Here is a 12,390-nt window from a genome sequence, read left to right as displayed (position 1 = left end):
CACTGGGAGTCATGCCAATGAATTCAGTGATAGCAGGAACATGAACTTATCATGACAGTTGCCTGTGGGCAGGAGTCCATATTTCAGTCAATGTTAACTGGCACCCTTCCTGAGAGCGTCCCCCTATAGGCCAAGCACCGAACGGATGTGGAGACAGAATTGACATCAGTGGTGATCCTTCTAAGACCCATTGAAGTCAACATTCATCTTTCTGTTGATTTCAGAGGCTTTGGATCAAGCTTCTGGAATGTGTTGAAGTTCATTGTTAGGGCAGTTAAGACGTTTTCGTTCATTCTGTCTGTGCTGAACCTGCTCTGAGTACAAACAGAAAAACTCATTCTCCAGTGCCATGAACCTATAACCTTTCATGGATACCACACACACACACACACACAAAATGTATAGACATTTTGCCCCTATAAAATCTTTGAATACATCATCAATAATGTCCAAAAATGGAAAGTAGTTTAGAAGTGTGTCCTTCTGTGTGGTTCTGACTGGTGTATTCTCTCATTTGGTTCAGGTACTATCTTGTTCATGGGAAGAGTCATGCACCCAGAAGCAATGAATACAAGTGGCCATGATTTTGAAGAACTTTAACTACTAATGCCAAACACTAAAAAGGAGGGAAATAAGCACACTGAGTTTATAATTGATATGTTTAAGGTTTGCCGTGTTTTACAATGTACTTTAGGACACTGTTTAAAATACTTCCATCTTTAACATGGTTTAAGTTACAAGCCAAGTTTATGGAGGAAAACTTTCAGTATTAAAATAATGGTTCTTTTGCTGTCATTGTGATTGCTGTGTTAGTCCTTAAAATAAAATTGTTTACGCGTTAAAAGTTATGTTTCTTATTTTAGTGAATTGTAACACGGACATTTAATTGATGAATACTATGTTTGTTACATTGTAAAGCTAACATGATCAGTAAGACTGAATTGGAATGTCTTCAGTTTTTAAACATTACCTGTGGCAAAACTTGGTAAATTATTCACCCATTTCTATTGATAATTTTGAAAAATGTAGTCTCTCTGGAAATATTTGCAAACAGATTGTGCTATCTTGTAATTCATTCATTATTTGAATGCTCTGATGCAAATCTTTTTAACTCCCTGGATTGATTGTGAACTGTTCTAAAAGTAAGTATTTGGTATTCACTGTACTGATTCTTTGCAATTGTTTAGAAAGACTTGTGGAGTAAAATCCTGACCTCCTTGATGTTGGTCTAAAGCTCCCACTGGCTTCAGTGAGGCCAGGATTTCATGCATGGTGATTTTTATTCTGTTAGGTAACTGTGGTAGCCCTTCTTCTGTGAAGAGTCCCACGTGTGAATCTAAAATGCTGTTTTTGTAAATATTCCTGCATGTGACTTTGACATTCACTTTCTATGAATGCTGATGCTAGTAAAACTCAAATTGCATGAATGTTTGTGAATAGTGAGCATGGAACAGGTATAAGCATGGCTGAACTGAAATAATTTACATAGTCACATAAATAATTGTGGATAACCCTCCACACAGAATATTTGCCTTGCTCTACTAATTCTAGCCCTGCAGTGCTCTCACAGTAGTGAGCAACAAAGGGTATTTCTATAAAAAGGCACTTTCACATAATCCTAAAATGTGTGAAAATGTTGTTCAATTTGCGAAATAAATGTCTAATGAAATCGAATCCTCTTTCTTCCTAAACTTCTTATTGAGAATGAAGTGCCAGATGGAACAGAATGATACATGCAACAATCTAAATATTAGGTGGAAAAAAAGTGCCACCCTTCACTGACAAGAGGGAAGGGAAAGCACCCACTAGTGCCAGACACTGACATATAATTATCACTTCTCACTTTGTGTAAAATATAAGATGAACTCTAATTACTAATGAAGGTGAAATGGAAAAGGAAAGAAGGTGGTTTTGTGTCTGTGGCATAAAATACAATCTGTGAGTAAGAAGTTGTATGGTTCTTTCTTCCAATCAATAGGAGTTTTGCCTTTGAGTTGAGTGGGAGCAAGATGAAGCCTTATTTCTGGAAAAGTTACTGGCTGAGCTGGAGGTGGAATCATTCATAGGGTTTCTGGATAGGTTTTCAGTTTAAACCAAGTCCTCACAAGCAGTACTTACATGCTGTACCAGGGAAAACATCCACAACTTGACACTGTGATTTGGATTTTTTGTGAAGGTATCTGGCAACCCTAAATAGGCAGGAAAAAATTGGTTGAGTGGGGGGGGGGAGTTGCTGCACCTTTAAATTACCACGCTCCTCACCCTTGCAGATGCTGCCAGCCTTCCTTCCGAGGAAAACAGAAAATATCTGGTTTTTTACTAGTTGGAAGACCAAAATACCGAACTGTCCGGGTGAAAACTGGACAGTAGGCAACCCTGAATTTGGCTACTGTTGGAAGACAGGACACTGGGCTAGACCCAGTCTGGCTGTTCTTACACCCATCTCCTCAGGAAAAGGCCAGGCTAGCGCACCGCTCCTAACACGGGGACGGCAGCACTGGCTCCCAGGCAAAATTGGGCGGGGGGGAGTGGGGAGAGCACATATGGGGCAAGGGAGGGGCCCTGAGCCGGACTCTCTTGGCCTGTGGGACAATCACTCCCTCAGGTTCTGGATACATGTGTTCGATCAGGTGTTTGTGGCCCAAACTACAGACCCAGCCAACCTTCCTGCTGGGCAAAGCAAGCCAGGACTTGGTTGGGCTGCTCCTGGATGGCACACTCTCCCCCTCTGCATCGCTTCGCACAGGAGTTTCTTCCGCAGGCTCTTGGGGAGCTCCAGGCCACCCCAGTCTGCCTCAACCCGCACCGGGAAGGGGCACGGTGCCTTCCCAGCCATGGCTGGCGAGTTCCGAGGAGCTAGGCTGGTCACAGTCTTGTAGTGCTATTTTCAGTTTCATTTCAGGAGAGTCTCCAACCCCCTCCTGAGTTTCTTTTCCCTTCATAACTTGGTGCAAGGCTGCGGGGAGGGTGGGAGGCAGAGTTGGGGACCCAGCTTCCCCCCCCCGCCAAGGAAGCCAAATCTCCCTCTGCTTCTCCTCTCACACCCATCTCCTGGCAAGCAAGCCCATCTTTTTGAGCCGCTGCGCCTTAAATTACTATGCTCCTCGCTCCCCCCGCCCTTGCAGATGCCGCCAGCCTTCTGTCCGAGGAAAACAGAAAATACCGGACATTTTACATGTCCGGTATTCTCTAGGTTTTTTTTACCAGACAGAAGGCCAAAATACCAAATGTCTGGGTGAAAACCGGACAGCTGGCAACCCTATTTGTGATGCTCTTTTATATGTTCTTTGGCTCCAAGTCTGAGCCTAGTGGTTAGCCCAGAAAGCCTTGCTGAGTGCTAGGAAGAAGCATTGAAAGCAATGCAAGGCAACTTAGCTGAGTGCACGCTCCCCAGTCCAGACTTCAGAGTGGTGCTGCCTATGGAGGATAGTTACAAATGCCTCATGGAAACTAGGCAGGAGGATCCATGGAATGGCTGTTATACTTCCACCCCAAGCTGGCTGAGCCATTTGAGCAACTACTTTCTGCAGTGGAACTGCCCCAGTTGGTGCCAATACTAGCCTCACAGAACTTTGTTCTGTATTGTGGTCTGGGCTCCTAGAAGGAACTTGCAACCTCAGTATCACTCCCACAGAGAATCCTAGCTCCTGTTCAGCCTCCAAATTAACGCCACAATTGGAATTCATATTTTCATAGAGTCCAAGGCCAAAAGAAACCCTAGTTATCATTGAAACGGATTTCCTGTACACTTGGCTTACTTGGTTCTACCTTAGCACAGAGTCTGTACTTGTTGACTTCTCAAGTTCCGCCCCCCGCCCCCCTGCCATTTTATGTGTGTCTGAGTTTGTTTATAAAGGCCATAGAAATTTCCTAAAATGATTCTTAGAATTTTCCCTTTGGAAAATTATCAATACTTGATTTTTTAAATTGCCAGTGACCCCTCAGGACTTTTGGTAAATTGTTCCAATGGTTAATTACCCTCACTGTTAAATTGAGCCTTGTTTTCAGTCTGACTCTCAGCCATTTTAATGTGTTAAATCTTTCTTCACTAGACTCAAGAGCTATTGTCTCGTGTGTTTCCCCAGGTAGGTACTTGTAAACTGTACTCAAGTCACTCCTTACCTTCTCTTTGGTAAGCTGAATAGATACTCAAGGAGCTCAGTCACTACATACATGTTGAACCTTTCTTGTCTGGCACCCTCAGAACCTGACCTATGCTGATCCAGTGAATTTGCCAGACCACAGGAGGTCAATGTTGTCTAGCAGAATTATCAACTCTTCCACTGCTTATTGAGGTCTTAGAAAACATTTAAAGGTAAATTAGAGCTAAATAATGGCACAGGTCACTGAGAGCCAGGGCTGGTGGCTGTAAACAAACTTTATGGGACCATAAAAAATTCGGCCAGACCCATGATAAAGTGGACTAAAATCATACCGGCCCATGGATGTTGCCACACAAGAAAGTGCCAGACAAGAGATGTTCAAGCTATAGAATAATTTCCTAAACTTGTAGTCATTCTTGTGGCTGTTCTCTGAAGTCTCTCTAATATCCTTTTTGAACTGGGGACCTCAGAACTGCACACACTGTTCCAGCAGTGATAGCACCGGTGTTCTATACTGAGGTGAATATGGCCCTCTACTTTATATTTCTGTTTATGCATCTGTGTGTGTTGCCTCAGGTAGGTACTTGTAAACTGTGCTCAAGTCACTCCTTACCTTCTCTTTGAATAGATAGATACTCAAGGAGCTCAGTCACTACATACAGGTTGAACCTTTCTAGTCCGGCACCCTCAGAACCTGACCCAGGCCGATCCAGCGAATTTGCTAGACCCTAGGAGGTCAATATTGTTTAGCAGCATTGCCAACTCTTCCACTGCTTATTGGGGGTCTTAGAAAACATTTAAAGGTAAATTAGAGCTACATAACCTGGCTCTCATTAACCAGTACTGCACTGGACACTTTTATTGAGCTGATGGTCCACCATAACCCCCAAAGCCCTTTCAAAGTAACTGCTTCCCAGAGTAGTCCTCCATCCTGTAACTATGGCCCATATTATTTGTTGGCTAAATATGGATCTATGCGTATAGCCGTACTAAAATGTATATTATACGCAAGCAAATACCTTAACAAGTGAGCCGCAAACTTTTGTATTGGAGACCTGCACTTCCTATTATTTACCACTCCCTCAGCTGTTGTCATCTGCAAGCTTAATCAGTGATTCTGTTTCCTCCCAGGTCACTGATAAATCTTGTTAAATAGAGCCAAGCACTGTCTTTTGGAACCCCACTGGAAATACCTGCTTGATCAAGATACTCCTGTTAGTTACGTTTTTGAGACTGTGGAAGAAAACATTGTCCTCACTGAGTTTGTAAGCAACAAGTAACCAGAGGAAGTTTTATTACGAGCTGCAGCAAGGGAAAAACTGGTTCGGACAGGGGGGGAGAGCCCCCCCTCCGAGGCAGATCCTCGAATACAAGCAATTATGAAGCAGTTTATATACTGTCTATTAGATATAATAACAATAACAATTAGTCTCCTTCCCATTACAAACACCAATGGCTAAGTTATTTAGTTCCACCCAGATGCTCCTAATCTCAAGGTCTCTGCCAGAGTCAGCATTCTATCCTTATCTCCGTATGGAGGCGAGAGGCAAAGGCAGCGTCTAATTACAGATCTCGCGTTGTCAGGCTACAGACTTAGCCTGACTCTTGCTCTCTTGTTAACAAGACCAAGATGGCTGCACACACATTCCCTTATTCCCTTTTCCTGCCTCCACAAGACCTACCAGTTAAACATCCTTTAATTCCTTTAATCAGCACTATGTTAACTTTATATCTTTTTAAAAAAAAAATTATTCCAAAATATTATGTGGTACCAAGTCAAATGTTCTACAAAAGTTCAAATATATTACATCAGCACTATTACCTTTATCAGCCAAACCTGACAGCTTTTTGGGTGAAATAACAAGATCTCTTTTCCATGAACCTAGACTGATAGGCTCTCATTATATTAACTTGCATGGAGGGTATCTGGACCTGCTGATTTTAAAATGTCTAACTTCTAATAGCTGCTGCTAACATCCTCCTAAGATTTGTTAGTGGAAGGGAATTAATGTTCTAATATAACATGACATTACCTGTTTTCCCCTAAAAATAGAACAGAAATATTAACTGAACACTTGTGAATTTGTGGCATTACTATTGATAATTATGAGCTTTTCATCTAGAAGTAGACCAATACTAAGTTTATTTCTGTTTTAATATAATTAAAATTATCTTTGTTGTCATTTATTATGCTGGTAGAGGTCATCTTGTGTCCCTTTGCATCACTTATCAATATTCTACAATTCTTAGCTTCTGTTGTATATTGATTATCTACTTTTATTATATATCTTTGTCTTACCTTCCTTCTAAACCAGTTATTGTTTTTCAACCAATATGGCTTTCTTCCTTCTGCTGTGGAATTGTGGCTTTTGGGAAATCTAACAAAGTGTTCTTAAACAATTTACAGTCATTTATATTTTTCTGAGTTGATTTCTTCCTTCCTGATAATTTGTCTCATATTTGTGTTCAGCTTTGTAAAAATGTCCCTTTTAAAGAACCAAGTATAGCTATTACTGGTCTGGACTTTATTCTGTTTGGATCACATTTATCATGTGCAATCATAAGCACTTGTACCTATGCTACCATTAATTTTTAGTGCTATGAACTTTTCCTCTGTCAAGATGAGTGAAAATCTAGAGTTTCCCCATGTTGGATGCAGTACTTTTTTGGATTAGAAAATTTTCATCAATAATATTTAAAAATTCCAATGATATTTTAGTACTGGCTCTACAAGTCCTCCAGGATATGTCACTTAAAGAGAAGTCCCCCATGATCATGCAGCATTTTTCCCTCTGCACATTATAATTAAGTGCATAAGGAGCCAATCCTCTTTTTCCAGTAGTGTGATTTGGCGGTCTGTAGAGACATCAACTAATATCCCATCTTAGGCTTTATCTGGTTAGGTCATTGATTTATAAACATTCAAGATAATTTTCTTCATTTTATGTTTGCTATGCTTTTTATATATGAAAAGATATGATAACTGTGCTTTTTGTAAGTGAATAAGGGACTTCTTTAAAAACCAAAACAATCCAGGTTAATGTCCAAATCCTTCTCTGGTGTTAGTAGAAGCAACTCCAATGATATAAGTAGAGATGGCCAACGTCAGATTTTTACCCTAGATCTACAGCCTCTACCATTTGCAGGAAAATACTTTCCATTATTTCTAAAATTGTCATGCTACAGGTGTGCAAGTAAATATGATTTTTTTATCATTAAACCTTTGGAGACAAGAAAATGGCTAGTAGTTTATATACAAACGGCTGTGGTTAAAAATATTGTAAAGTGCCACACATGTTATCAAAAAGTCCGAAAGAGGTTTTTCTAAGTCTTTGCACTTGAGGTAGGTATTGAATTAAAAAAATCTAGTGCTCAACTATCAGTCCAAACTTTGGCATTGTGAGCTACTAATAATAAAAGAAGCCTCTCACTTAGCACTTTCCATTCTCAAAGCACTTTACAAAACTAATAATCTATTAGCTGTTCATCATATTGCTTTTAAGCTGTCCTAGTGCTGGCTCTCACCCTGCATTTTGCTAAGTTGTACTAAATCTTGTTGAGCTCCCCATGAATTCTGCAGGCTGGGGTTCAGGGATACTGAGGGCATTATTATTCTAAATTTGTTTGCATTATGTTAATATGCTATTCGTTGGTTTTAATAATGGATCAAGTACCCTAGCAAAAGCCCCACTGAAGTTGCTTTCCATGGTTTGGGTTGCAGATCTGAAAGATGCAGCAAGGAGTAGAGTTGAGAGAATGTGTGCTTTCCATGACATTATCCCATCTTTATTTTGGGAATCAAGCCAATGCATGTTAATGCTGACTGTTTCAGCTTGGCCTAAGATGCTCCTCTGTAATAGGGATCACACCCATAAGGGAAGGGTACCAGGAGTAGCCTTGTGTGGAGATAAGGTAGAGCCTCTGAAAGCCATGTCGACCTTAAGGCCCAGGGCCCCAGCAAATCTGTCAGCACCACTCTTCCCGGGTTATCCACAGTTATTAGGAATCTTGCACACAATGAGGGAATGAGGTAGCAATTAACTTTCCTAGCCATTATATGAGAAAAATTGAATAGGGAAACATGGAACTCTATTACTGATATGAGCAGTAGTGCATAGCAAAGAGGGGCAAACATTTCCATTGGTAAGAAGATAAGAATGGCCATACTGGGTCAGACCAATGGTATTCTGTCTTCTGAAAGTGTCTAGTGCCAGGTGCTTCAGAGGAAATGACCCCAACAGGGCAATTATCAAGTGACCAGTTCTCTGTTGTCAAGTCTCTGATTCTGGCCGTCAGAGGTTTATGGACCCTAAGAATAGGAGTTGGGTGTTTTGTTATTCAGCTGCTTTGGCAGAGAGGAAACAGTTGTTCCATGTCTCTTCAAAATACAAGAATTTATTCCAGGCTGTGTTGCTGAAAACCAAATCAATGAAGTTGTTACCCACAAATGTTAGGTTATCAAACACAAGCTATAGCTCAATGAGAGCATCTCTTGGACAGCTTAGTTTTAGATCGTGCCAAGATGCTGGGATGTATATGTATGATTCTGACTTTGGCTCCCGGTTAGCTTTTTCTTATTTCTTTCCTTTCAATAAAGTATCCTTTTTCTTCAACCCTAGGGAGCAGAGGAACTAGCTAGTAACTTGGGAATTGAATAGCTAGTAACTCAGGTTTCTCTTCTTGTGCAAGCACTATTTTATGCTAAAGTGTTGGGGGCAATAATAGGGCATTATGGGCTGTAGTTTCTGTGATTCTGCAGCAGGGGGAGGGCGCTAACAAATGGATGGTGACTTCTGTGACCGTCTTGTGGGGAAGGGAAGGTTTGTGGAAGGATCCACTGGCCCTCCTACATATGTATGTGAGGAAACAATAGCTCATAGTCACAACTTACAATGATTGCACATGAAGCTGCTGCAGGTTCAAGATCAGGCTGAGATGTGGCTGAGAAGATAGCCTGGAGCATTTATTTTATAACCGTCACCCTGGTAAATAAGTAAAGTAGTCTATATGATTGACTCATCTAAAACTAATGGCCAGGTTCTGCCTGACTGCATTCACTGTTTGGGTGATCAGCTCATTTATGCATTTCCAGAGTGCACAATGCATGAAAGCATGTATTGTCTGTGAAAACATCCTCTGGGAGGGGGAAAAATTACTGACAAGTTTGAGAAGACGCCGGCATTTCTTTTAAATTAAAATGTGAATAAACAATTTCAGAGAGAGCAAACTTTAAGCTAACTCTCTGGCCCCATTCAGTCAAATCTGTGATCTTCAAAATGTAAAAGATTATGTGAATTTTTATAATAGTACTGCCTTAATTGAAGAACCACTTGTCTTCAGCAAAGCCAAGAATTCCTCTGAGACTTCAGTCCTTGGTCAGAACCAACTAGGAATGCTCCTTGCCAGAAGTAAAGTTGTTAATGTTTGCATCAAAAATCCAAAATAACCACTCATTCAAAGCCATTTTACATTAGTCAGACTGCCATTTAAACTTATTTCAATCACTTAAATATACAAATCACTTTATAAAAGGAGGGCAACATTTCATTGCTCTCTTTATTTGTCAGCATAAATGAAGAACAACTCCAAAAATCTCAGTGAAATTACTCTGGATTTATGCTAATGTGACACATGTATCTTGTCCATCGAGTAACACTTATTCTCTGCACCAGAAAGATTGCAGTGTAATACCCCAGTCCTACAGTCAACTCTGATGGGAGGCTAGGGTGTGTCTGTGCGGAATAACATCCCAGGATCAGTTCCTATGACTGGTAACCTCTGGCTCAGTCTTAAATTTGATTTAAGGGAAGGAACAGCATGTGCTTGTTGGTAAGGAGGAAGAATTCCTAGAAGAAGTGGGATTTAACAAGAGAGACCTATTTTCTTCAGTTTTCTAGGCTGGATGTTTTGGTTGACATTTTTCCTGAATGTGGTAATAGGTTGTTACTTTTCTTTTCTAGTTGACTGTTTCCCACAGCCCGCTGAAAGATGCTAAAGGGGCTTTAAACCTTTGAGAGAGAGAGAACGGAAAAAAGAGACGCTCCTTTGAATGAACAAAGTTATTCTGCATCAGAGTAAAGATGCACCAATATATAGAAGAGTTAGAGCTAGCACATTCACTCAATTTTTCTGTATAAACTCTGGGGAGAGGTATAATCAGAGCAGAACACACAGGAGGCTTTAACATGTAGATTCTAACCCTGGCTTTGATACTGAATTCATGTGTAAGAAAGCAGATTTTGTCTACCTATATGAAAAATAGCAATGTTCAGTAGAATGTAAGTTGGAGATAAAAGTGCTATATAAGTGCACTATTAACTTTCAACGGTTGGAAATAGATCCTCTGTCTCCCTTGATTTTGCTGCAATACAGTGTATGTACTTTTGCTTAATGATTCTGGGATCTCTGAGAAATGCCTAAATGAGATATTGAGTTGCACTGAAGAAGTTCTATGAATTGTATAAAAAAGGCCAGTAGAATGGGTGAAATCCTATTCCACTGAAGTCAATAAATAAAACTCCTGTTTTAATGAAGCCAGGATTTCCTCTAATGAATTTACCTACAGTGGACCATATCGGGTCTTCTGGCAGTCACTGGGAACTCTGCCATTGATTTTAATTGACCAGGATTTATCCTACTATTTCCACTTGGTGTTGTGACACTTCAGTTTTATTGTAGGTAAGCCATTAAAATCAACTAGAGATTATATAAAATATTCTGATCAATAAAGTCTGGTGCTCATGTGCCATTCCACAATGACACTGTGTCTATACTACAAGCCTCTTCCGTAAGAGGAAATGCGAATGGAGCACTCATTTGCATTTCCTCTTCCTTTCCCTTTTACGTAAAAAAGCATGGTGTAGATGGCGCCTTTTTGCACAAAACCCCCCTTTTGCACAAGAGCCAATCTGCCTCAAAAAAACGAGGAAGAACGGCTCTTGCGCAAAAGGGGGGTTTTTGCGCAAAAAGACGCTGTCTACACTTCGCTTTTTTGCACAAAAACCTATTGCATAAAAGGGAAAGGAAGATGAAATGCAAATGAGAGCACGACCTATGCAAATGAGCGCTTCGTTTGATTTTCCTCTTGCGGAAGAGACTTGTAGTATAGACTCAGCCTTAGTGTCTTCTATCAGAGCAATCAGCAGTAAAGGGAAGGCAAAGAACCCATGTAAATCCTATAAAGGACAATGATTGTGGATGGTTTGATGTCCTGAGAGGTCTGAAAAAGCTCATCATGAGCTAAACAGTAGAAGCACAAGTGACAAGGAGTCTTGTGGCACAAAGACTGTGAATGGCTAGCCAACTACAAAAGCAGTTTCTCCTCTCTTGGTATTCACACCTCTACATCAGCTGGCTAGAAGTGGGTCTCACCCTCCCTGACTGAATTAACCTCATTATCGCTAGCCTTATCCTTGCCTGCATATTTATACCTGCCTCTGGAAATTTCCACTACGTGCATCTGACAAAATGAGTCTTTGCCCACGAAAGCTTATGCTCCAATAAATCTGTTAGTCTATAAGGTGCCACAGGGCTCCTTGTCACTTTTGCAGATCCAAACTAACACGGCTACCCCTCTGATAGTATAAACACAGTTACTGGAAAAGCCTCTGAAACAAGAACATGTTTCCGTAGCCATGACTTGAAAATGAAAAGCTGTAAAAGGCAACAGTAATATGTTAGTAAATCTAAGTATGGCTTTTATTTATGTTAAGGCTAATGCTTAGAGGAAGTGGCTAGCTTAAAGACTGACAGTATTCAAGATGAATTAGAAAAAAATCTCGTTCACACATTTTTTCCTGCAGTTTTATTAGATTTTTTTTCTAGAAAATGTTTTTTGATCAGACAGGCTTAGTGAGTCATAGAAGAGCTTTGTTAAATCAAACTGCTGCCAATATATTTTTCTCTGGTAGAAGGCTATAGTTTACATTCTGCATCTTCAAGAAGATGGACTATAAGATCAAAAAGATGGTTCCCTATTTTACTCTAATCCCAGCGCTGCATGAGCCATAATACATAATGCCACCATCTAAGTGTATTTTTCACATTTGTATCAAATCAGTGAGCTGTAATATAATACACAACAGGATGTTGAAATTCTGAGAATTAGTTAAATGTTAATCTCCTGCAGAAGATGCCTGATTAATATTTAAGAAGAAAATTTGGCACTTAGAAATATGTGCTATTTAAAGGCCATCAGTGCTTCCCCATGACTTCAGTATGTGAACAATGAATGCTTATGAAAATCTTACCATTACAATAATAATTGCCTTCTATTATATTTTAACAT

General features: G+C 40.2%; 1 protein-coding gene across 2 annotated transcripts in view; it reads left to right on the top strand.

The window, feature by feature from the left end:
• Positions 1 to 1,674, top strand: part of SERPINI1 (serpin family I member 1) — a 96,640-nt gene extending 94,966 nt beyond the window's left edge. For both annotated transcript variants that reach the window (XM_006127779.5, XM_075937885.2), the window contains exon 9: positions 524 to 1,674. In XM_006127779.5, coding sequence (XP_006127841.3) covers positions 524 to 600 — 77 coding nt within the window. In that variant the 3' untranslated portion in view covers positions 601 to 1,674. The remainder of the gene's footprint in view (positions 1 to 523) is intronic.
• Positions 1,675 to 12,390: the final 10,716 nt, after the last annotated feature.

The sequence above is a fragment of the Pelodiscus sinensis genome, chromosome 10 (genome assembly GCF_052426305.1).
Source record: "Pelodiscus sinensis isolate ZL-2025 chromosome 10, ASM5242630v1, whole genome shotgun sequence".
NCBI classification, from domain to species: Eukaryota; Metazoa; Chordata; order Testudines; family Trionychidae; genus Pelodiscus; species Pelodiscus sinensis.
The sequence above is the reverse complement of the archived record's forward strand: the minus strand, read 5'-3'. Positions and strand labels throughout refer to the sequence as shown.